At 42.1% G+C, this 26,652-nt stretch overlaps 1 protein-coding gene across 3 annotated transcripts in view; it reads right to left on the bottom strand.

Moving 5' to 3' along the window:
- Positions 1 to 295: 295 nt before the first annotated feature.
- TRPM6 (transient receptor potential cation channel subfamily M member 6) overlaps positions 296 to 26,652 on the bottom strand; it is a 165,930-nt gene continuing 139,573 nt past the window's right edge. For all 3 annotated transcript variants that reach the window (XM_073878071.1, XM_073878072.1, XM_025891664.2), the window contains 10 exons: positions 26,025 to 26,083; positions 24,417 to 24,442; positions 21,417 to 21,467; positions 19,669 to 19,734; positions 17,367 to 17,653; positions 16,998 to 17,080; positions 16,029 to 16,234; positions 9,448 to 9,499; positions 4,629 to 4,735; positions 296 to 2,060 (listed from right to left, as the gene is read on the bottom strand). In XM_073878071.1, coding sequence (XP_073734172.1) covers positions 1,927 to 2,060; positions 4,629 to 4,735; positions 9,448 to 9,499; positions 16,029 to 16,234; positions 16,998 to 17,080; positions 17,367 to 17,653; positions 19,669 to 19,734; positions 21,417 to 21,467; positions 24,417 to 24,442; positions 26,025 to 26,083 — 1,071 coding nt within the window. In that variant the 3' untranslated portion in view covers positions 296 to 1,926. The remainder of the gene's footprint in view (positions 2,061 to 4,628; positions 4,736 to 9,447; positions 9,500 to 16,028; positions 16,235 to 16,997; positions 17,081 to 17,366; positions 17,654 to 19,668; positions 19,735 to 21,416; positions 21,468 to 24,416; positions 24,443 to 26,024; positions 26,084 to 26,652) is intronic.

Here is a 26,652-nt window from a genome sequence, read left to right as displayed (position 1 = left end):
AAGGGCAAAGAAATGCTTTGTTCACTGCATCCTCATCACTCACACAGTACAGAGAAAGCACTTTGGTAAAACTCTGTTGAATAAAACTGACCAAATGAATGAATGAATACCCACCCGTCTGTGGTCATGAATCACTCAAAAGTCATGACTGTCACATCGGTATTTGCATACAAGCAATCCCACAGGGATCTTTGCCCAGCACTTCATCTTTTTAATATATTATTCTGGTGATTTTTCTGAAAGAAAAGAAGGAAAAGGAAAGAAGAGGAAGAAAGAAAGAAGCACAACACAGAAATTTGAAGTCAAAAGGCATTTGTTTTCAAGTTCCAGGCCAAGTAACAAATATTTGACCAATCAATTAATGCCTTTAGTTTGGCTCTTGGACAGTAAAACTGGCTCTTTCCACAGTTCAACACAGCACCGAAGTACCAAGAGATTCCTCATTGATTTGCAGAATAGGATAAAGCAGTTACGCCCTGAAAAAAGCATTAACATTTTATCCCCATTGCCAATCAAGAAATCACCCAAATTTCCTGCCCACCACCACCCCCCAAGACCAAAGTACAAGGGGTATAAATTAGTCCTTTGCAACTCACACAAGAACCAGACGCAACCCTTGGCAAATTAAATCTGCAGCCCTCTGTGCCTGGGCCACATTTCCCCTGAAGTATAATCTAGAAATGCCGGCATGTCGGTGAAAAAGCAAACCAGCTCATGTAAGGGCTAAAGACAAAGGGGAGTTGACATTTTTCAAGCCCTCCATTCCCTCCTTGTGTGAAAAGTGTATGCTTGTTCTGAGGTGGGGTGACCCTGACCAGTGCACAAGAGAGATGGCTGGTCCCCCAAAGGTTCTGGGCAGTGAGGCGTCCTGGGAGCCTTCCTTCGGGACTTGGAAGCTGATTACATGTTCTCAGGCCATCCTTAAAATGCTCACCAGGGCACTCTTTTAAGCCACTGGCCCTCTGCATTGGGACGAAGCAAACACCTTCGAAGCACATTTCCAGTCAGAAACCCCATCTTTCCCCCAGAGGACCTGACAGAGTAACTTAGCCTGTAATATTATATACACAGTTTTGGAAAAGGGAGTCCCGTTTTAGAGGTTGGCTCAGTCAACTCTAACTGATGGTACCCCTGAGCTTAAGGGAGGGGAAAATATTTCGTGGCAACTCCTAGTTCCACATTATCCCTTGGTCCCCTTTAAGAAAAAGAATTTAAAAAGGACGCAGGAGCATTTGCTTTAGATTTCCCTTGTCCTTTCTTTCGGAGAAAACTGAAATGTCCAGGCATCATGTGGTTCGCTGACAAAAACCTCAAATCCATCTAGATTTCACCAGGACACTAACTTTTTCACTGGTGAGACCGTGCAGGAGGGTGCTCCAATCTGTGCAAAGACACCCCATTCCATTGTTTTCCTTGTTGTCGCTATTCAAAGCCCTGCACCTCGGGGAAGGAGGAAGTCAAATGCCTTATTTATACACACGTACATACATAAACACAATACGTGGGTGAGGTAATGAACAGCAGTGGGGGCTCGAGTCAGTGCACACAGTGAGAAAATAAATTAAATTAATCTCCCTGGTTCTTCAGTGCCCACCATCCGGCTCCAAGGGTTCTAAGCAACCAGCTAAAGCAATGAGGTATGAGGGAGCAGTATTCCCAGCTGGCTCGTCTGAGTGTCTTCCTACCCAACTACAGGAGGACAAACACACACAGGTCGGTATCTGGGAGAACCCGTTCATCCAACACCAGTGAGGTCCTTCGGCAGGGCGAGACGCGAGGCTCAGAGGCGTGTCTCAGGGAGGGCGCGGGGTCAGGCCATCCTGACAGAGGCTCTGCTGTCACCTTTGGTACTCCAATCAATCTCTGTTACCAGAGTCCTCGGAAAGGAGGGGAAGAGTTGGGGCCCTCTGGCTGCTCTTTCCCTTTTTACAGGCGGGTGAGGTCTTCCGGAGAATTACGGCCCCTTTCCCTTGCTGGAGGCCCCTCAGCTGGTTCTATTTTGCTATCAAGTCCCAAAGTGGAATTTATCCTTCCAGGAGAATAGTCATTTCTTTTTAAATCTGCAGGGAAAACAAGGAGGACAGTTATAGGGGATCCTCAAGAAGGTAGAGTTCACACAGACACATTGAATGTTAGGTCTGGCCAAGTGCTCAGAAAGGACCCTGCTTCCTCAGGTGGCAGATACGTGAAACTCGAACCCTCCACCGTGTCCAGACTAACCCCTGCCCCAGAGTCCTCGCGTCACCCTAACTCCCCCGTGCAGCTGTCGGGGCAGGGGTGGGGGAAGGTTTGATGGCTGGATTCCCACATGCAGTGCCCCATAAAGCACACTCTGGCTGGAGGTAAGTGAGGCCAACCTGAAAACAGGGCGTTTTCATTGCTGGATGGATGTACAGGATCAGGGAGTTCAGCCAAAAAGGTAGATAGGAGATTTCAGGGGTTAGTGTTCTGCGACAAAGTTGTCCCTCAGGTTTGGAAGTGCCGAGGAAGGTTTCATCCAGTTATCGGATCCTATGCCCCCTAGAGCCCCCTTCTTCCATTTGAAAAGGAAATTATCAAACGAGAACACTGATAGGGGTACAGCCTTTGGGGAGAAGCTTAGGGAGGAGGGTGGGCTTTTTATGTTTATGTATCATTTAGTGCTGTATTGATTAAAGTTGTTAACCTTAAATATGTATTCCTTATGTTACTTTTTAATGTTAAAAGGGGATTATCTGGATATAAAACTAATACATATTACAGTTTACTGATAACCAACATTTATTGAACATATCCATAGATTACTTCAATCCTCACATCAATTTTATGAGCTAGGTGCTATTATACTCACTTTATGGATAAGAAAAATCAAGGCTGAAAGTCACAGAGCTAGTAAAAAGCATTACTGGGATATGAGCTCAATCTATCTGGCTCCAGATTCCATGCTCTTAATCTATTCTAAACCACCTTTCCTTTAAAAAAAGAAAGGGGGGGGGCACCTGGGTGGCTCAGTCGGTTAAGCGTCTGCCTTCGGCTCACGTCATGATCCCAGGGTCCTGGGATCGAGCCCCATGTCGGGCTCCCTGCTCCACGGGAAGCCTGCTTCTCCCTCTCCCGCTCCCCCTGCTTGTGTTCCCTCTCTCACTGCGTCTCTCTCTGTCAAATAAATAAATAAAATCTTTAAAAAATAATAAAAATTAAAAATTAAAAAAGAGATAAAACATAATCAAGAGCAAAGAAAAATCACCTGCAGTTGTTTTCCTAAGCTTTTTTTAATATTCATATTACCAAATGTCTGAATAAATGAGGATATTATTTATTTCCACTTAAATGTGTTAACTAAAGTGTTGAGAACAAAAATTAAGCCTATAAATGGAGGATACTGAGTTACTCAAAACCCACCATCATGGGGTTAAAAATAAATAAGTAAATAAAAGATCTCAACCTTCATCATGCGGAAGAGCTAACGTGGGCTCAAGGATGGCAGCAGTGAGTTACGCCTCCCGTCTCCTGTTCTCCCGGCTGATCAGATACAGTCCCTGTGTCTTCCAGAGAGGACGCCATTGGGCAGCGTGGCCAGTGTGCTGTGGACTGATCTCTCTGCCCAAGTCGGCCACGTATCTGTGAGACGGAGTTCTGAGCCTCTGCAAGACAGGAGGGATAGGCCCCTCCTCTGCTGCTCCAGTCTGATCCCCCCACCCCCACCCGCACCCCCTCTGCCACTCCTGGCTGATGGGCTAACTCCCACTGGAACTAGAAGCCTGCTCCCCATTCCCATCTTTGGCTATGCCCTGCTCACAAGAGCTTCTCAACCTCCTACCTCTACTTCCAACAGGATTAGAAATTGCCCTTCTCTGTTGTACACTTACACCTACTCCATCCCAAGTTACCACGGATGCTGATCTTTTACTGATTTCTGATCCGGGGCATGATCCTTTATTCTAACGCGGGAAGGGCTACTCAGCTTAAAACACGTGAGATTTCAGTCTAAGGACAAGTTTGGTATGACCTAAGAAAAACAGTGAACAAGCAGGGACAGACATGAAGCATCCCTTCTGGAATAAAAGAGAAGAATTCGACGGAGCTGGGACTGCCAGTCTGGGGGACACAGACCTCTAGCTGCTTGCTCTTATGCTAAGAATATTTTGTCCGCGGTGACTATGTCAGTTTCGGAGAAAGTGTGCGAATCTGTCAAATCAGATTGATTTTTTTTTTTTTAAACACACATTGCAATGGATGTTTAACGTGGCAGGCTTTTGTAGTGAAAAGCATGACTTTAACTGACGGGCTGTTGTCTCCCTAGAGACTCCATGGTCCCAAGTGTCCAACGAGCAGGTAAGAATTGAAATCCTGTGGACGCCACACAGGACTCAGAGTGGGAGGGGCGGGGGCGGACCTGCCTCAGTTCAATTTTACCCCAGTGAAGCACTGGGCCCAATGTGGTTTTATCACATTCTGGCAGAACCTGAAGCAAATCGCCATCCTTTTAATCCCTTCAGAGACTTGAAAAGTTTGCAGTCAGAAAGTCAGGCCTCGACTGTGAATGAGATAAAAATGTGATTGAGATTTTCGACTCTATCCCAGGTTACAATGGATGTTGTTCTAGGAGAGATTTACTTAGAGAGAAATAGAATTGTCTGGGGGCATACCCGGGAGTTTGAGCTTCCGGCAGCAGGAGTTGCAACGATGTTTTGCAATGAAGTTTCTAATTGCATCTTCCCCTAAATTGGCTGGTCCAAACACCATTCCTCTTGATCTAGAGGAAATATCAGAATATCAATGAGATCACAGCGAAGGAAAAGGAGCTCAACTGGGATTCTCTGAGATACCGAACAGTATCCCATAGTAACCCAGTAAATCTGAAGGAGCCAACAAAGAACAGAGCACTTTGGGGAAGCAACAATGTTAGGTTTGCAAATTTAAAATTCAAATGCACTTCAATCTTTGTACCCAACTCCAAGACCTGCTGTGAAACTCATTTCAACGCTAATCTGATAGAAGAGTGAATTTTCTATGTACCACAGTAAAACAAAATACAGTGAGACCCTTTTCACCGCATATGGGGTGAGAGAATGACATTCATCACCAAATGTTCCTTCTACTCGCGTCCCCGAAAGGTGAGGGAAGACGTAAAAGAAACTTGCTGTCGGAACACACCTTCTGAAAAGGTTCATATACCTTGTTTCAAACCCAAATACTTTGCAGAGAATAACCGATGTCCTCAGAAAGTGCCTGAAACAACCCTACTTCTAGTCACAGCTCTTTCAACAGTTGGTTTTTATCCTGCAAACTGCTCCTTCTTTGTGGAAAGACAAGACCACTAGGAGACAGTGACTGTGGAAGTAAACTACGTATGCGAAGTGTAAGTGACAAGATTATAAACAGAACCAGCGTATTTTCGGCACATTTTGAATACTCCACAACACGACAGATTCCCTAGCGGATTCGAGGATGTTCATCCGTGATTAGATCATGCACAACGGTCTCCTCGGGCGGACACTCTACACACCGTGGAACAGAGTACACCAGAAACACTTCCAGAGAAACTTTATGAAAGCTAATAGTTTAACAACATGCAGAGTGGAAACAGCACATTCTAAAATCTGAACTCAATTACCACTCTTAAATACCACGACTTAAGAAAAAAGAAAAGCAAACTATCACAAAAGGAAACAATAAACTTCGCTTCTAAGGAATGTGGTTTTTCAAAAGGGACGTGGTGTAAAAATGGACTTTTTTTTTCCATCTGAGTATTGAAACATTTATCTCCATTTCCACTTCCTTTTGGCAGAACAACAGTACCGCTCTGAAGATGTGCCAAGCTCGGAATGAGGGCTGATGTCAGTTTGCTCTCGGATTGCCTCGTTGCTCCGAGGCGAGTAGGTGGAGGAAATCTCTTGGGAGGACAACGTGAACAGACACCCAGGATTAACTTTCCTGGTCACTCAATCGCCCTTACAAAGTGCAGCTCTGCTGGGATCTACCCGGCTGCATAAGCTGCCTCTTGTTAACTACTCCTCTTTTGCAGTGCATCTGCTAAGGAACCTCTTCAATAAGATGAAACCGAATGTGGCAAAAAAAAAAAAAAAAAAAAAAAAAAGTAGAACCACTCGCTATTTAGTACCAGAACTCTTATGATGCCAACTGAGTGAAAAATGAAGGTGTTGTTTCAGTCATTCAAATGGAAGCATTCTTTTTATATTCTCTCTAGCGTGACCCCTTTGGATTACTTCACTCCTGTGTTCCACCTGCCATTTCTTCCCTCCCTGGAAAGTAAGAAATCACCCCCAACTTAGAGATGTACCCCTGATTCTCAGATAAAAGCTGTAAGCTAAATGATTTCCCTCTGTGAGCTCTGTGAAGGTTAACACAAAAGAATCAAAGTTTCTCTACAATGTCTATATAAGGGGCGTGACCAATCCCGGTGCAGGGGAGAGGGGGAGGGGGTCATGGAAACTTTCATTTGGATCTGTTGCATCTACGATCCTACAGCACGCTACAGATTTGCAGTCTCAGATAGCCAAGTGAAAAAAAACAACAAGCTGTTTTCCAGATTTTCCACAGCACAGGAAAAGCAAGTGGTAGCTTGGTTCCACGAGTGAGGGAACGCTAATTAGTGCCAAGTATACACAGATTTCCTAAGGAACATGTAATCACCATCACCATCATTTTGTACTTGCCACAGGCCCCCATCCAGCAAGGCAGTAAGTGGAAAACCACCCCAGACTGCCTGTCACTGAGGCCACCTCCACCGAGGCTCAGTGACCCGAGGAAGCGCAGTAAGCGGCCAGACAGGGTTCGGGGGAGAAGCCGGATGACCGTGTCTTCACATGCACAAGTGTGGGGAAGGATGGGGGACAACAGGCATCACAGATATCAGAATCTGTACCCCCAAAAAACTCTTCTCCTTTGGTAGAGGATTCTTCCCTTTCGGTGACCCTTTGTCCTCGTAGGCAAGTTAACCATCTCCACCGAGATTCAGTTTTCTCCTTTGGGAACGGGGACGGAAGAGGCCTATTCCCAGTGTGGTAGTGAAGGGTAAAGCAAACACGTGAAAGCACTTGCTTAAACGGGCACTTTGCAAACTTCCGTTGACACCAGATCACCTGCGGATCTTGTCACAGTTCAGATTCTGATTCAGTAGGTCTAGGGAGGGTCTTGAGAGTTTGCATGGCGGACAGTCTCCCAGGTGGTGCTGCTCTGACAGGTCTGTGGCCCGTGCTTTGGGTAGCAAAGGTTCACCACACACGGCACTCAAAAATGTGTGTCTCGGTGAACCAAGTAGACGCCACCTGCCACCAGTATGAGAAAAGTTATCTTCACCAGGAAAACCAACAGCACCCCAAATTAGGTGACCCCACAAAACCAGGCAGGCTCCAGTGAAACCATCCTATCAGTCTCCAAAGTTCCTATCTTCAAGTCATAAACAATCAAGTTTCCCCTAAGACAAGAGGTTCCCATCCTTGGTTGCCCAGCAGAATCACACAGGGGAACTTCTCCAAAAATACAAACATCAGGGCCCCATCCTCAGAAGTTCTGATTGGATACTTCATTCTCAGAAGCGTTTTTTTTTTTTCTTTTTCTTTTTCTTTTTTTAGTTTCCTAGGTGACCTTAATGGAAATTGAGACCCACTGGCCTCCAGAATGCAATTAAATACTCCACTGTCATGTGTGACAATATAATCTTAGAATTCTAAAAGTTGGAAATATTCAGGTCATATTAAACGATACCTACCAAGGTCAAAATGTAATAGATGACAAAGTATACGTCGACTTGGTTCATTCTATATGTAAAACATTTTTCACTGCAAAACTGTGAAGGAAGTACTTATAGTATGAGTTTCCTACTACAAACCCCTGGGCACACAGGGCTATTGAAGAAATAATATCCTTAGCTAAAAACGCTTTAGCTCTGCTAAAATAAAAAAAAATAATAAAGCCTTTATCTGTGCCCTAAGGGTTACAACATGAAGTCCATGTTCAAATACCATAGAAGTTGGATGCATAGGGGCATTATGGGTTACCTTTACCTTCTCTAACTCACCTAGTCCAAAGAGATAGCTAATATACTTTTAGATGGACCTCTCTGCATAGATGTCTACAGATGAGAAGATATTTAGAGTAAATCATTGAGGATAAGAAGAGCATTAAAGCATGAATGTTTACAGTATGAGTGCTGTGGGTGAGAAGTAAAAATTTCAGATGTTATTGTATGAACATTGCCCACATATGTAATACCTTTTATATATTTTTTTCCTACAACCCAGGGGCCAAGTGCACACACATAGGACAACTGAGAAGTAAAAATACCATATGCTAGCAGTTCTCAAAGTGTGGTCTCCAGGCCAGCAGCATCAGAATCATCTGGGAGCTTGTTACCTTATTTGACCTCACCCCAAACCCACTGAATCACAAACACAGCAATCTGTGGTTTAACAAGCTCCCTGGCTTATGTTTGAGAACCACTGTTGTCTGCCATACTGGTCAGTCCTTAATTGGCCCCACCACTACTTTGCCCTCCACCTTCAACAGAAGAATACAACCTCAGACCTTCCGCCATGTCTTCCCAAAAGCCTCCGTATGGGATCAAATGCCCATGGGAGTTCAAAGAACAGGCAGACGACTCATTCTTCTATATAACTTAAACTGCATCCCTGAATTAAGTCAGACGATCTGATGCTTCATACGTAAGCCCCATTGTTTTGGCCTCGTGTAGGTTTGCTGTTACTGACCGGCACACTTTAGGCCTTTTGTTTTATAGGCACGTGATGGAAGACCCTGCCCATGATAAGACACAGTGACTCCATTGGGAGGACAACAAGGGAAGCTGGTCTCCTCCTATGACATTAATTGTTTTCCTGTCAAAGCCTACAGAAACTGAGCTTACCCATCTTTCCCATTTGCTTGGGCCACCAGAAAACTCAGAGTTAAATATGCAACAAAATCGGAGTTACTGCATTGGTCTTTATACTTTCCATTCATGTGTATTAACTCCAAATTTCATCTTATTTTATTTCCATATGGTCCTTTTGCCCCCATTTCCTAATCTATGCATTTTAAAAAAATCTTATTGTATTGGATATAGATACATAGACATCCAATACAGATATCCAGCTTATATGTAAATATAAGCTATCTCAAAATCTTTCTGGGATCTAGGCAAGAAATATAAATGTTTAAAATTATTTTTAAAAAAACCATATCCAGGGGCGCCTGGGTGGCTCAGTCCTTAAGCGTCTGCCTTCGGCTCAGGTCATGATCCCAGGACCCTGGGATCAAGCCCCCCATTGGGCTCCCTGCTCGGCAAGAAGCCTGCTTCTCCCTCTCCCCCTCCCCCTGCTTGTGTTCCCTCTCTCACTGTGTCTCTCTCTGTCAAATAAGTAAATAAAATATTTAAAAAAAACAACAAAACCATATACAATGTGTTAAATGCAATTTTCTAAATGATAACATCATCAATCAACTTACTGTTTGTCTTCAGGTTTTATAACAGATGGATCAGTCAAATTTTCTCCAACACCTCCAAAGAAAAAATGAAATGCACTTAGCAAATGGGGATTTCATCTTCTCAGAAATTCAAGAAAATAATAACCAATTCTTAATTTCTTTCTTTAAACTTACATTCACCCTGCAGTAAATTCGACATTATGTGAATTCAACATACCATAAAAATTATCCAGGTGTGCTTGAAAATTTTAGTAAATTCACTGCCTTCCGCAATTCCCTCTGCTATGCTATAATAAACTTCGAGGCCACAAATGAACGCTTTATTGGTGTGTTCACAGTTACTGATAGTGGCATCCATCATTCATTTACCATTTGTCTATACCAGACATTCTAATTATATTCTCTGTAATTCTCAGCAACTCTAAAGGAAAAGTATTAGCATCCTCATATTCTCATTTTGCCAACGAGTACATTGATGTTCAAGAAGATTAAGCAGCTTTTTGTCAGAGGCTGCACAGTTCACGAGTGATAAGAGGATGCGAGCCAAAGCTTGTGTCCCTCCCATGAGGCCATGGGCTCTGTAGGTGGAGTCCATCAGTGCCCAGCAAGGCACAAGGGGCTGCGAGGTTCTGCAGGTACAACCTCTCTTCCATCAAAGACGCCCATATACACTATATATATATATATATATACATATATATATATGGCATTTATCAACAGTAGCCTATAAACCCAGATTCTTGACCTGGATGCTGGTTACACACGTGTTCAGTTGTGAAAATTCCTTGAGAGGTATGCTTCTGCCATGTGCACTTTCCTGAACAAATGTTGTTTTTTTTTTCAATTACATTTAGTTTTTCAAAAACGGACACCAAAGCGTAAAAGGACAGCAGGAGTGGAATTTAACGCCGACATCGATCGAAACAGCAATCGTTCCCAGAGTGAATCTCTGTTATAAAATGCGATTGGGGAGGAGCCGTTTTCCATCAGCTCTAACACGTACAGGCAGGCTGATTGGACGGAAACACACCATTTGGGTGTACCCCAGCCCCTTCGGAGATCAGCCTCTAGTCTGCACTGGTTCTCTTTGCTTGGAAGAGAGCAACCTTGCTGGAAAACGATTTAAAAATCATATGAAAGGGGCGCCTGGGTGGCTCAGTTGGTTAAGCATCTGCCTTCGGCTCAGGTCATGATCCCAGGGTCCTGAGATCGAGCCCCACATCAGGCTCCCTGCTCCCTCTCCCTCTGCCCCTCCCCCCTCCCTGCTCATGCTCGCGCTCTCTCTCTCAAATAAATAAATAAAATCTTTTTTTAACAATCATATTGAAATGTAGAGCTTTATTATGTATTTCTATTCAGTAAAAAATATTCATGTTTTTTAACCGTTATTTTAAAAAGAATTTTTTTTTGCCATGCTCGTTTTACCATATGCTAAACCTTTCATAAGAAAATGTAATCCTTGGAATTTATAGACCCTTCCCCTAAGAACCTGACTTCCTTAGAAAAATAACCTGCTTAGTGTAGGGGTTTTCAACCATGTTTGTGTCAGGACCCTCTTTGCTTGTCTGGGGAAAAGAAGGGACCCCCTTCTCAGAATAATGTTTTAAAAATGCATAATTTAAATACATAAGATGACAAAGGAAACCAGTGATACTGAAATACAGTCATCAAAATATTTAAGTTGTACTGCAATACATGTGCTTCTTTATTAACACATTAAATAACAGAATCTAGTGCAAGTGTATAACTACCATAACATCAGTGATACATATAAACAGTGTTTTGCCATATCTGCCAACACCATAATGTGCTATGTTAATATCAGTAATTGCTATTGCAAACGGTCATGGGTACTGCTAATGCCTCTATGGTTTGTGGTCTTCCCTATAATCGAAGGAAATGATGAGTTTCAGTTGTAGGTTAGTGAAAAGAATGGTGTAATTTGTTTTCTCATCAAAGTTCACAAACCCTCTGAATTCTCTTTCTTTAAGAGCCTCTGGCTTACAATCTTCGTACACGGATTTTGTATGGGGGAAAGGAAAAATAAGGCTGAAACCAGGCTCAAGGGGAGGTGTGTCAAATGTGATTGGCTCAGGCTTTATTCTTTTTAAAGAAAAAGTCACAGGAAGAGACTGGGCTCTTTATACTTTTCTCATTACAGACACAAGAAGGAACAGCCTCGAATGACTCCACTTTCCTAATGATGTAGTAAATAAACAGAAAACCAGAAAGAAAAATAGTCCGAGGCCATCAGTAGAGAGACTACAGAGGCTAAAAATCCTTTTCATGATTAAGCTCAGACCTAACTTTAAGCCTGGACTTCCCAGCAATGATGAAAGCTTTCGGCTGGTGGCTATGGAAACTGTAAATTTAAGCTGGGAATATGCATAGTACCCAAAGAGGTCATATCAGTTGGGGAAAAGGAAATTTATAGGGGAGAAAAAGTCTGATCAAAATAACATGAGCTCCAGTTTACTTTAAATCTTGTTGCCTGTTAGATAGGCAGGAGTCAAAGGGTCCCACTCATGTCTCCGTCACCTTCCAGTTATGTGACCTGGACGCCGTCTCTAATGTCTCTGAATCCCAGTGTTCTCATCTGAAAGTGTGAATAATAATGGGCCTTATCTTATATGCTCACTGAGGATTAAATGAACTATTGTATACAAGCTGCTTAGCAAAGTGTCTGACCCAGAGGAAGCTGAAAAAATGTCAACCGCTATCTTTAATATCTTTATTCTATCAAGACCTCTTCTGAAATAAAATTCTATTTTCTTACCACTGGTTAAATCATGTTCTGATGATCTCATTTCCCTAATGAATAAATCTCTCTAAAAGAATGAGGGTAGAGTCTCCAAAAACCTTTATATCCCTAAACCCAATCTGACGATTCAAAGCGTAACTACTAAATACATATTTTGGGGCCCTCTGATGGCAGAAGGAACATTCTAGAGAGAGAGAAAATATGGAAGAGAACTATGCATTTCAACATCCAAAATTCCCAATCACACCTGTTTACCTACGTTAGTAAGGTAAATGCCATGTGCGGGTGTATGCTGCAGGCCCTTGTGAGAAACTCAGACACATACATTCTGATCCGAACCACCCTGGGATACATCCGTGAACCTCTAAATCTGTGGACATAAGTTACCTTCTTTGTAGCAGCAGAATTCATGATGATAGCGTTGATGGGAATGCTGACTTATTCTGCAAAGTGCTTTGTTGAATAAAAAAATCTACTATCTCCAAAGTTCTTTGAAAAATATAATGAGCTTTTAAAAAAAGAATGCTCTAGGGGCACCTGGGTGGCTCAGTCGGTTAAGCATCCGACTCTTGATTTCGGCTCAGGTCATGATCTCAGGGTTGGGGGCTTGAGCCCCACAAGGGCTCTGGACTGGGCATAGAGCTTGCTTGGGATTCTCTCTCTCCTTCTTCCTTGGCCCCTCCCCCAGCCTCTGTCTCTCCCTCTAAGAAAAAAAGAGAGAGAGAGAGAATGCTCTAGACCACCATGATGTGAATTGTAATTGTTTTTCATTGCCATTGCTGGGAATCAAATGTTGGATTTCACATGTAATGATGATGATGCAGGCCCTCATATGTGGGATTTCTAAATGGAAAGAAAGTAGAAAACTACAGTATAAATTACAAGTGAGCAGAAATTGGTCAAGCCTTTCCTTAGAGTTCAGCTTCCAGGCCCGGTGTGGCAGTTCCTGTGTTAGTGGCTGGCACTCCCTTGGAAGACAGCAGAAAGGAGAAGAAGAGGAAAAACTGCCAGAGTGTTTCTCATTCCTCTTTTCCCCCAAAGCAATCAGGAGCCACAACAAGCTGGTGAAGAATCACTGTTGTGTTAAAGAGCCACATGGAGATTAATACTAATGACAACAAAAACTAACATTACAGAGGGCTTACTATGGGGCAAGAACTTGCCTCATTCCAGCTCCTTAACATGAGGGATTAACAAGGAGTTAAGTGCATAGTATTATTACCCTGATTACAAATGAGGGAAGTGGGACTCTGGGTGGTTACCCCCTGGTCACACAGCTAATTCACGGTAGAGCCAGGAGTCAGACCCCAGCACTGCAACTCCAGGCCTCTTCCTCCAAAACTGCTGCTACCAGGCCTCTCAGTCCCCACTCCCTACCACCTGAACAATGTAGATCATCAACTCTCCAAAGACTGGAAAGACTAATCGATTAATTACAAAACTGAACCAAAAACCATTATGGTACTTTTAAGAATACATATATGCTCCCCATGTTTCCTTTCCAACTTGGTTTGGGTTAAATATCAGAATGCATTGAGTCTTTACCCAAGTGCCTGATAGAAAATAAGTGCTTGGTAAGCGTTAGCTAGTAGTTGTAGTCATGTAACTGCTCATAGTTACTATCATAGGATTTATCTTCTTCCATAAATTCAGGCCTCATCAGTTGGCCAAAACTCTCCAGGAAGTATCTCAATTTCTTCATGCTCATTCTATGAGGCCCACTCTCCTCTGCTTTGAAGGTCAGTGTTTTGACATAGTTTCTTTGTAGTGGCCTATTTCTGCAATTCACATAATTGCCCAGTAAAAGAATAAAGTTAATTCCATTTTCCCCCCAAGACTATCAACGTAGCATTTGTTCTGTTTAATGTCACTCTGGATTACTCAGAGACATAAAAATCCCCAAACATAAACATCATTAAACAAAAACCTATTCAAGTGGAATACAAAACACACTAAAGAGTCATCATTAATTCCTTAAAGTTTTTCTTTGGTTGTTTTTTTTTTTTGTTTGTTTGTTTGTTTCTGTTTTTGCTTTTTAAACAACTCCACCCAAAACTCAAAGTGCAGACACTCAAATACAGATGAAAACAATCAACCTCTCCCCAACATGAGCTACAAAAGCAGACGCCGTGGGCATCAGCATGCTGAGCTTACATGGATCATGTACTCGCTGGTTTAAAAGCTGAATCATGCTGACTGTTTTAACTTTGTTTATACTGCTTCCCTAAATATTGTGTTTGAGGGTTAGAAATATAACTCAACTCTGAATAGCACAGATCTGAAAAGACAGAGAGACTTATGTGTAGTTTAAAAAGTCTATACACATCCTTGAACACATGGTATAAATTTCAATCAGAATTTACTGGACATTTCTCACAATGCCTCAGGATCATGTATCTAGCTGTGCCCAGCCTCCCAGCCTGGCTTTCGGTACAGAATCCCAGGACTGGAGAGATGGGAAAGTCAGAGAGGACAAGGAATATGCCCAATCTGTTTAAATGAACCATAACACGGTTATGTCCTGTGAAACTCATAAAGAAATAAAAGTACAGTGAGAAGGAAAGAACATGGATGGTCAGTTCACATCCTGGCTCCCTCTTCAGTAACTGTGCAACCTTGGGCAAGTTATTTAAATTTTCTGGGCCTAAAGTCCCCATAATACCTACCTTGAGGTGCTACTTGTGGGATTAAATGAGATAACTCTTGTGAAAGTTCCTAGACTAAATCCCTTATTTCAAACCAAAGCCCCAGTCGGTGAGCGCAAGGACTAAACTTTGACCTGAATACATATTTCGTTCTGTGTCTGCAAGGAAAGCCTGCTAGAGATACTCTTGTTTTGTGCGGCAGGATTATAAGTCACATGTGAGGTGTTGATAGTGGGGAGATGCACTGATCAAAGGCTTGCATTAAATATGAGTGTACTGTGTCACCTCTCTCAGGCGGAGTTTTGTACTTTTGTGAACTGTCATATCAAGGTACACAGCAAAGAGAGCAAGCTAAACTATAGACTGCCAAAGCACTGAGCTCAAAATCATGAAAGATGCCCAGAATTTACACTCTCCTATGTGTATAAATTCATGCCTAAGTGTTATTATGAACATTAAGTTCAAGGTAAAGCCATAAAACTAGAAAATTTGGTACAAAAATCATTCCCCATTTAGGGGCACCTGGGTGGCACAGTCTTTTGGGCAACCGACTCTTGGTTTTGCCTCAGCTCTTGATCTCAGAGTCTTGAGATCAAACCCCACATGGGGCTCTATGCTCAGTGCTGAATCTGCTTAGTTTCTCTCTCTCTCTCTCCCTCGGCCCCTCCCTGCTGCATGCATGCTCTCTCTCTCTAATAAATTAAAAAAAAAAAAAAAAAAAACTCATTCCCCATCAAAGTTTTAGATGTATTTAAATTTTAGGCAGCTAATCATCTGCCTATATTTTTTTCTTGAGCTAAGAGGGAAACAACATAGTAGGTGCTCGTGATCATCACTGCACAATGTCTCTGAAATAAATGGCCTCACCTCCCTTCAAAACTAGGTAGAGCAACTGCATATATTACCCATCCTGGTTCTCCAATATTTCTTGGGACAGCTGTCTGGTTCCTCACAAGTTGGACAGTTTCACAAATAATAAATAAATTCAGAAAAAGGATACCATCTTTCAGTTATCAAATTAAGAAGAAAAAAAAAGCACACACTCTTGGGGAATATCTCCACTGAAAAACCTTAACTATGGCTTTGGGAAAAGGTCAGATGTGGGGGACAATGACATGGACAGACCATCCCTGGTCAATGGTTCCTGAACTGTGCCTCATGCTTGCTGTATCAATCACACCCGTGCTATCAATTACCTTGCAAATCTAAAACCAGCAGCTCTCCCCGGGTATACTCATAGGTCCAGTGAGAGAAAGCCAACATCAGCTTCTCCAAGGTGTTGCTGGGGGCAATTTCATCACCGTTGTTGTTGTTGTACTTCCGGAACTCTCCCGTCATGTACTTCTCAATGGTCAACCATTGGTTGGCCGAATGGCAGTAGATTAAGAAAACTTCCAGGAACCTGTGAGGGAGGAAAAGGAGGCCACTGAGTCCCCACAAGGCAGCAAAGGTGAGACTTACATTACCAGTCAGGAGCAGAGGAGAATATCTAACTCTGGCCCGATGAAGCCTCAGTGCACATGTCCTGCCTTTCTAAGGCAGGACAGAATGCAAGGATTGGGAGTTTTCCCCACACTTACCCACCTTCCTTCTCTTTGAGGAAACCTTCCAACTCCTTTATGAGTACTGGACTCAACTTTTCTTGCTGTGCTCTATAAAGTTCCTTGTAACTGAAACAATAAAACTTTACCATAATCCCCAGCACCAAATTATGATCTATCTTGCTAAATGAATGCAAAAGTCTTGAGACACTCAAGTGAAAGTAACAAGAGTTCATTCTTAGAAAGTTCCTTATTTCGCTAGGATAAAAGGAGAAAAAACTGTGCTTCCAATAGAAATGTTTTCCTTCTGTAATGCTCCTGGACATTAGTAACTACATCTAGGGTCTGCCCATTTCACATAACTGAGAAGTCAGTCATGGCCACTGCCTGAACTTCTCTTTTCCACTCACATAAGTTCAGTGTTTAAGCCAAGATATTACTGGGACATCCAACTCTCTTCTTACCAGTCTCCTCCAGAACTATAGAAGGAAGAACCCAAAACTAAGATCATGGGGAACTTCCCCATGGCTCTGGCATTTCTCATGACTAACAGGCCTGAGAAGAAATTGAGAGAAATTTGTACTTAAAATGAAGGGCCAGGGTACCCATACTCTCTATACTCACCTTGGCGTGTAGGGAATGGTTTGTGGTTTCACTTGGTTGAAGGTATACATCAGTTTTTGAGCAGCTCTTTGTTGTTGAATTTCCTACACAATAGGGAGCAATGATAAAAATATTGGTCTGTTATCCCGTGTAGGCTAATCAATGACACGGAAGCACTAGAGGCCTCCCCAGTGTGATTTTTAGCCTCATTCAGCTCCCACCACACTCCTCTCCAAAAGCAAAAGCTCTACAAAACAAAAATAAGGAAATACCACCACGTCCAGAACAGAAAGGCTATCCTCTGGGTTAAAAAAAAATGGCCTCCAATCAGGAGGTAGCCAGAACTGCTTTCTTTGACCTATCCCTCCGGGCTCCGGGTCTCGGACTTACCCTGAGGCAAAGGTGAAGCACAGTACTCTCCCGGAAGATTTTGTGCCATGACTTCACAACCTCGGGAAGAAAGGACTTCATGATGAAAACCTGCCCCGGCTTGAGAACGTCACCCTCAGACCAGGTGCTGATGACTTTCATGGCTTTCCGGAGCCCGCCATCCATCTCCTCACGGGACAGCACCTGGATCATTGCAGCTCTCCCTCGCTGGGACCAAGAAGACATGCTCTTATCCAGGTTCAAAGGGGAACTCTCCTCCAGCCTGTAGACAGTTACTTCTTCTCCTGCTGCAAAAAGAAGTACGGATGAGAAGTTCAAGGACATCTCATGTCTGTGACATGTTCTAGCGTCCGAAATAACAGCTCAGAACCAGTTCAGCTTCCCAAATGATCAGAAGAGAATGGAATTTCACCTGGGCACGGACAAGTACAGAATAAAGGCCTGGACATTGGCCATGTTATTGTCCAGTAAAGGGAGGGGGCAGGAGAGGGGAAAAGGGACTAAGCATCAAATGATATATAAGAATTAAGTTGTTCTTATTATAAACTGTAACTAGACAAAAGCAAAATCAAAGTAGTGGGGTTATGATTCCTTTGTTAAAGACAAATACTTCCAAAGAGATAGTCTAACCCCGTGTTTTCATTATCATCCCCTTTACAAGACTTATTAGACTTTTTTTTCCCTAATTCCTTTTTTTTTTTTTTTAAGATTTTGTTTATTTACTTGAGAGAGACAGAGATAGCAAGAGAGAACACGAGCAGGGAGGAGAGGGAGAAGCAGGCTCCCCGCTGAGCAGGGAGCCCAACGTGGGGCTCGATCCCAGGACCCTGCATCATGACCTGAGCCAAAGGCCGACGCTCAACCAACTGAGCCACCCAGGCGCCCCTCCTAATTCTCCCTTCTATATGACATTTTAATACCAAAAATATACTATATGTATCTACATATACTGTACATATATTTGTGCTTTATAGAGAAAAAGATGTTTCTGCTTCCTTGGGGGCGATATTACCCCCACTGAGAATTCATGGTTTAACACAATTGGAGTTAGACCCAGAGCCTCTCTCTCCCTCCTTTGTGCCCTTGGACAAGTTACTTAAAGCCTCACTTCCCTGATCAGTTAAATGAAAGTGTTTTATAACGCTCACCTCACTGGGTTGTTGGAAAGATTAAATATGTGAATTTGGCTAACATGAACTAGAACTTCAGATACAAACTCAATCCCACTTAAAAGATTTTACACACAAAATGCTCTTTAACTGCTAGGCAGTTTCCACTTTTAGGCTCTTGAGCAGGGAACAATTCAAGCCTAGATTCCACCTACTACAGTGTTTAATGCTTCATAACAGAAGTAACATATTCTATACACAACTTCTGTCCAGTCTCTGTTTGATTTTCTCCTTACACCTCTGTTTCAATGCTTTTCTTTTTCTTTCTTTCTTTTCTTCTTTTTGGCGAACACTATACTGGTTCACCAAGAAAGGAATCTATTTGCTCACTCTTGCACTGAATTGAAAAGAACATCTCTAGGTAATTCTTAGTGACAAATTTTCATATATTTATTCTTTGTGCCCAGATAAATGCCACTGAAGGTCTCTTCAGAGTTCTAAATACTTAGAGGATTTACAGCACGGCTCCTTAGTTGCGAAACCAGCCATGGACCCGCGAGGAAGGAGAAGGCATTTGCATCCACGATCGGGAGCCCCCTGATTTGTCCCCGTGTGAAGAGAATTAAGATCTAGGACAGAGTGGGGACCCTTGTTATATTGTCAATTGGCTGGACAGAGAGACTCTGGAAGCCTTGGCTTAATGCAAGCTTGTTTTTCTTTACTACTCCAGCCTTTAAAAAACGACATTTACTATCTGAGCTAAGAGCAATTAGTTTACATGAAACAAACTGAAAACAATATACAAAGCATTTCTTTTCAGATGCCTGTTAGTTTTTACTGTATTGACATTTATCGCTTTCTTCTGTGTTTATTACACACGGTTGGTTGGTTCTTTTCTTTCCTACTTACTTCCAGCCCTAAATCACTGAATGCCAGGTGCAACATTATTGCTTTTTTCCCAACTGCTGCTCATTATAGGTCCCATCCCCACAGTACTAGATTTTGACCCTCGATGATGGCTGGACAGTTAACAAGAGTTTCCATTTTAGAAAACTAATCGCACTAAACTGCAATCACTGCTAAAACAAAAATTTCAACTAAAATGATGCAACATGGTTTCTCCTCCTGTGATTTGCTCAGATGTATGCCTCTGCCCTGGCACAGCCTCAAGAAGGTAGAAATGGCGCACTCACCAAACAGTTGGATTGGTGTAAATGGTATAGTCTGAGAAAGCCTCATTAAATTGTTCCTTTCAATGGCTGCAAACAAAAACAGATTTACTATTTTAAGTATGCATCAGTGGATTGAACTTACAGAAAGCCTCCCCCACATCAACCTATTCATATAATGCTAAAATATTTCATTTCAAAGACCCCTGATTTTTGTCTTCATCAAAATATTTTCCATAATCCAGCTTTTAAAATAAACTATGCCTTAAACAGGAAGGCTATGCCCCGGTCTTAGAAATTATATGAGATTATATAACATGGTCTGAGTGGGGCTATCACCTCCCCTCTCCTGAATAACAAATCACAGACTAATCCATACATATGTGGAACTTCCTTTTCAAGAGCGTTCTGTGATCTTCATTTCTCTGGTTTTTCTTTCCCAGAGCAAATCTAATGCACAGTGGACTGTGGGGACATCTACTGTTGACTTTGCACAGTTCACCTTCTTTTCCCGGAGAGAACTGACGGCCAATTTTAATTAGAAGCAAGTGATCTGCATTTTCCTGTTGAGAGCCGTATCCTAACAGATCAGAGTCAATATGAGTTACAGTATTTTTCACCAGACTTTCTAAAGTTGACAGCTGGAGTCAAAATATTGGATTACTGCTGAGCTGAAAGACCCAGTTATAAGGGCCTGGAAAGCAGAGCCTGGAATCCACGGAAACACTGTTCGCTACAGGGGAGAATTTAGGAAAAGGCAGTCTATTACCGGGCCCTGACAACATGACCTTGATCTCATAATAACGGTAAATGTCACATCACTAAACTCGTACTCAGGTGCTGAGCTTTTAGACTGTGTAAAAGACCTTGCCCACGTCTCATCTCCTCCAACGCTGAGAGCGATGACACACAAAAGACCAACCAGTGGCACAAGTCCAGTTGGTTGTTCTATTGCTTTGCATTTCAAAGTGTTTCCCTCTTAATTCCCAGCTAGCCCTTTGGCAGATTGTTCCTCAGGAAGGGCAAGTACAATTATTCCCACTCGGAAAGAAAGACAACTGAAGCGCTGTGAAGCAATGTTGCTTATGAGAGTCAAGACCCTCGACATCTTGTTTAATAACATCCTTGTAAGATGTCTTTGTTGAATTTACTTGATGGGGCTGGCATTCATTCAGTGGTTATGTTTGCTGAGGGCCAGTGAAGGTATAAAATCTTCCTTCAAAGAACTCGTTTCAGGCCCCAATCCAAAATATGGAGATCTCTGGCTTTGGGCTTATAAGGAATTTTGAGACCTCAAGGTCACCCTTCCTCACCATTTGGAACTTGCCCGAGCATTTTTTTTTTTAAGATTTTATTTATTTGACAGAAAGAGAATGAGAGAGAGCGCGTGCAAATGAGAGGGGGGGAGGGTCAGAAGGAGAAGCAGACCCCCCACTGAACAGGACGCCCAATGCAGGACTTGATCCCAGGACTCCAGGATCATGACCTGAGCCCAAAGGCAGTCACTTAACCAACTCAGGCACCCAGGCGCTCCCGGTACATATTTTGTTTTGTTTTGTTTTTAATCCCACATTCTCTTAAATCCTAACAACTTGTTTTCCCAAGTAAATGGCAAGGTAAGAAATCTGAATGTTCTTCTCATGAGAGTGAACAACAGGCTTTCAAGTTGGGAGTCATATCAATACTTTGCAATTCACCAATATTTCTGTCTACAACTGCAGAATCACAGACGTTTAGCTCGGCTGACACGTCAATGCGCACATGCTTCCTACCTGAATAATGATGGCGAGGCTCTGGAGGGCTTTTTAAGGAGGCTGAGATTTCTGAAATTATAGAGAAGATTGGCATTTTAATTACTTGGCTGGAGATAAATACATGCTTATGAATATATTGCCTTCAAAGTTATTATTGAACAGATTAATCGGAATGGCTTCTCAGTATTTGAGAAAGATTGCCTAATATCCTTTAACCACATTATTGGGCATGGTATCCTGACACCTTCCAATCATCAATGTAATATCTCCAAACATATTTATATAGGGAATTGAAGAAAGACAGGTAATATTAGCCTCAAAGATGTATTTCCTCTGAACCAATTACACCTCTGGGTTGCAGAAGGCACTGGGCTGCCCATCACACTTCATGACATCCCCAAAGCACAATTCTCTGAGCTCCCACCAAGATGCAGTACCCATATGAAGACATTATTAATACCAAGTTATTAGCAGTCTACTTCACTGACCTAAAATGACAACAAAGTGATGAAAACAAATTAAGAGGCATATACCAGAAACAAAGGAGTGGGCGGAGAATAGGATACCAAGGGGCTTGTTTGTTGGGCTCACCTCCTGCAGGTTTAACTGGTTCTCCTCTATCTGCTCAAATCCTAAATTACAAGTCTCCAGAGAAATCCTTTGCAACAGTTTTGCCATTTCATAAAATTAAAATTAAAGTGGAGAGCTTTAGTCTCATGGTGGTAACTGCTTTATACCTAGTAGAGTAAGCAGCATAATTAGAGCCCAGTTTCAAAGGTCTCTCTGGTTTCTTGTTGCTGGATAAGGAAAGGAACAAAAATCCCTTCCTTTGGGGGTGCTTAGTAAAAAGTAAGATCAGCAGAAAAGACCCTTTCTTTTGAGTCCATTCAATAACAAAAATAAAAACGTATTCAGCTCCCGCTATAGGTCATGCTAGCCAAGACAGATGTGGGTAAGTAGTGGCTCCCACCCTAGAAAAAAGGAAATGTGAAATACTGGGAGCTAAAGACATGTAGACCATAGTCACAACACAGTTGGCTAAGTATTTATAATAGAGGTGTACACAGAGGCTTAATCAACCTTCATAAACAAGCAAAGACAAATTATTTTGTTTTTTTTTGTTTTTTTTTTTTTTTTTTTTTTTTTTTGGTGGCTGGGTGACAGACCTGTACCTCTGAAGCAACGTGATATTCTTAAAGAGCATGGGCATCTGAATCTGATAATGCTGAGTTTCAATCCTGGCTCATTTAAGGAGCTGTGAGAATTTGTTCACATTCATTCAACACACACTTATTCAACACCTACTAGCTGCTTAAAAGAAAGAGCAGTGTAAAAAACAGATAAAGTCTCTGGCTACCTTCCAGTGAGAGGAAAGAAATAAGCAAGTAAATATATAGTGGATACAGTATTACCTGTATATATCAAGTTAGGGGGCTAGAAAGTGTGGGAGACAGGGAGCTTATTATTTTAAGGATGGCAAGCCAAGGCCTCTGTAAGAAGGTGAAATTTGAGCACAGACCTGAAGGGAGCAATAGGTAAGTCATATGGAAAAATGCGGGAAAATTCCAGGCAGAGGTGACAGCAGGTGCAAATGCCCTGAGGCAGGACCATGGAGAGTGTGGCCAGAGTGGACTGTGCTGAGAGGAAATGGGGTTGGAGAGTTGGAGGAAGAACAGCAGATCAACAGGGCTTTGTAATACCAATTTGGACTTCGCTTTTAGAGAGTGAGATGAGATGCCATTTGAGCAGAAGAGTGACTCGATTTGACTTTTGGTTTCACAGTGTTATTCTAGCTGCATTCTGGAAATAGACGTTCAGAGAGCAATAGTTTGGAGGTCATCCTGTAATCCAGGGAGGAGATGAAGAGTGGTATGTGAAAGTAGGAAAGTGATCAGGTTCTTGATATATTTTGAAGGATTTACTGATGGTTTGGAAGTGCAGATGTGAGAAAACGGGAGCCAAGTATGATGGCAAGACTTTGGCCTCAGCAACTGGAAGGACGGCGTTGCCATTTCCTAAGGTGGGTGAGGCAGGAGGTGGCACATTTTTTGGAGATGGCTAGATCCCCAAGTGAAGGGATGAACAGGTAGGTGGTCATATTGTGCAGGGCAGAAATGTTGAGTGAAAGAATGAACATGAGCCTGTATATCTGGATGAGTGCCCTCATCAACACTTGAGAAAGATTAAGGGATTTGCAGCCTATCCTGTAGGTAACGGGAAGCCACTGGAAGCTTCGAGGTAAGTGACAGTTTACTGTTCAGAAAGGTAACTCCAGTGGGAACACGGGGAAGTGCAAAGGGAGAGAAACCAACCAGAATGCTAGCATAAAATCAAGGGCAAAACTTTTTACATCGGAAAATAAATATCAGAGGCTCTAACGTGGAAGCCATGGGATAGAGCAACACAGACAGCTCCTAAGGATGGGGCTGGGGGTGGTACAGAGGCAAAGTTGATAGCTAAGTCGGGCAAAGTTGGTGACTGGGAACCAGAGAGAGCGGGATACCCAAGGCTGTGGAAGAGAAGGGGCCCAACGGCATCCAGAGGTCAAGAACATGAAAAGGAGCTCATCGGCTGTGGTCAAGTTTGAGAACAGCCTCGACAGTGGCTTTGCCAGGGAGTGTCTCACATGACCCAGCCCTACTCAGCCACTTGGGGCAAAGTCCTAGGGAAGCCATAGAGGAAAAGGTATCCACATACAAGATGAAAGGCTCTCTGTGAGCGATATGTAAAAGACTGACAGAATTGTCGAACAGTCGAAATGAGCTCAGCGGCAACGCCCTCACTCACAGAGAAAACTGGAAAATCACCGTCAGAAATAGGCAATTCAAAAAAGAATTGTAAACCAGACATCAATCCTGATTTATGTGGAGAAAGACAATCAACTTTCTACTTTTCTATTGAACTTTCTACTTCGTACAGTAGACAAAAATCACATACAGAATTTCAAGGACTACAAAAATCTCAGCAGGAGAGGGAAGCTCACCATTAATAAGATAAAAAAGTAACATAAAAACTTACTGTCAACTCCACTTGAACTTCTCAACCTGTTTTAAAAATTAAAGTTGTTTAGATAATGCTTTAAATTTTTCAATGACCAAAGAAAGGAGTACAATAGTAACAATACAGAGTCTATATGTCTAGATGCATGTATGTGTATGTAGATTTTCTTTGAAAGCAAAGTGCCATTTGACCCCTGTTTCTATCAACAGAGAAATGGTTTGCAACCCTACAATTATTTTTCATAGAAAAATGAGCACCATATCTGCATATAATTCACTTACTGTGCATGCCCTAGGCTAACCAAAAAGCAGTCGTTTTTGTTTTTAATTAGCTATATGATCAAACGACATATATAAGATTTAACTGTGTTTGTGTTATTCTGGATCAATCACACTAAAGGGTTCCTGAACTATGCAAAGCAGATGCCTACAAATGAGTCTGCGAATGTCTCTGGACAAGCCTACAAATCAGTTTCATTAGCCCACGTGGCCCCTAAATGTTCACGGGCTGAAATTAGCTCTCTGTAAATTGTTACTTGCCCTGCTCAAGTGCACAAGTGGCCATGGGCAAGTCTGAATAAATTCGTTCAAAGAATATCTCCAGTATTGCAGGTCCTTAGGGAAGAGAGTACAATTACAATTATTGTTTAATTTCATGCTGCAATAACTCACTACTCTGCATGAGCACAAACTACTGAACCTCTGGGAGGAGATAGTCCTGTGCACTTGAAGTCTAGAGGCAGGCTGGCACACAGAGACCTTGATGGTAGCACCAGAAAAAAAGGCCATCTCAAATGGAGCTGGCTGTAAACTTCAAGTCACATTCCACCTGCTTGGTGTCAACTGGCCCTTCATACACTAGGTGGTTTTGAATTCTGCTCCCATAGCCACATGGATCATTTGATGATGTAACCAGAAAAGTCCAGAAAACACTACAAACCAAATGGAATCATTTTGCTTTGGTTGGTTTTCAAACTTCATTTCTCTGAATAAATAAAATTCCAGGAAAATACTCAAGCCTACAACCATGTGAGTTCTCTAGCTCCTCTCTCTTTTGATCCTTGTCTTCCCTTTGCTTTGTCTCAAACCTCAAAGGGTTACTGCTTTGACAGACACTTAGGATGCTCATGAGAAACCAAAAATAAAAAAGATCAACCTCATAAGCTAAAATTAAAAATTTGAAAAAAAAAATCTAAAGAGAAAACTATCAGATCTTCAGTCTTTCTTTAGGCCAGACAGGTTTGTTCCTAGTCTTGAATGCAAATTTCACAATCTTATCTGTCAGAAAAGATAGGATACTCATTATTCCGCGTGTGCTTTTTTGACACTGAAAAGACAAAGGCTTAATCTGCTGTGGTAGTGCGTGTTTCGTTATATTCTTAAAAGGCACCGAGGTGGGATCTTATTGCCAGAAATGGGAAAACTTGGGAGAATAAATGATTTTCCTTCTGGCTGACAAAAGGAAAATATTGTCATTGGAAACACTTCTTTTTCCCCTCTTTTTCTGACCCAATTAAACCTTTGTTACAAATCAGTTTAAAAATCAAAAACAAAAACAAATCAGGTAAAAAAAAAAAAAAAACCAGAAGCCAAAAATGCTTAAAAACAGACATTTAGAAATACTCACGGGGAGTTCCTATTGAGGTTGGTGCTCCTGGAGTTCCACAAAGAGTTTCTGCTCAGATCCTGAGCAGAAAGGAAAGGTCATTACATGTTTACCCAACATTCTCCCACCCCAAGCTTCCAGAAATACATTTGCAAAACATACCCTCCCCACCAACTCAATATTTCTCTTTTACTGGACGCACTAAACTCAAGTTAGAAAGATGCATAATGTTAGCACAATATCTGAACAATTCAATGTGTTGACTGACTTTAACAGAATGAAATTACTTGTATGGGGACATCATAGAGAAAACATAATATACAACAATGGCTTTTGCAGAAATGAGAGTGAACAGTTAATGATAGGAAAGAAGGAATGAAGGTCTAAGTTGACAAGAAATATCAATCATTACATCTCTGTGTCCTCTATCAGGACACTGTTGTTTCAGTGGATGATAATTTAGAATAACATTACTTTGAATTTATCATTCTGTTTCCTATTTAGATTCAACTATTACTTCCTGAAACCTACTACATTCCAGGCATCACTCTAGGCATTTCCATTGGTCTTATTTTTGTTATCCACTACCAATAATCTCATAAGGATGGCATTAACCCCATTTTAGAGACACAGCTAATGAAGCTCAGAG

The sequence above is a fragment of the Callorhinus ursinus genome, unplaced genomic scaffold (assembly GCF_003265705.2).
Source record: "Callorhinus ursinus isolate GAN/ISIS: 27379988/994484 unplaced genomic scaffold, GSC_fseal_2.0 scaffold28, whole genome shotgun sequence".
Taxonomy (NCBI): Eukaryota; Metazoa; Chordata; class Mammalia; order Carnivora; family Otariidae; genus Callorhinus; species Callorhinus ursinus.
Note: the sequence above shows the minus strand (reverse complement) of the source record. Positions and strands in the feature narration are given on the sequence as shown.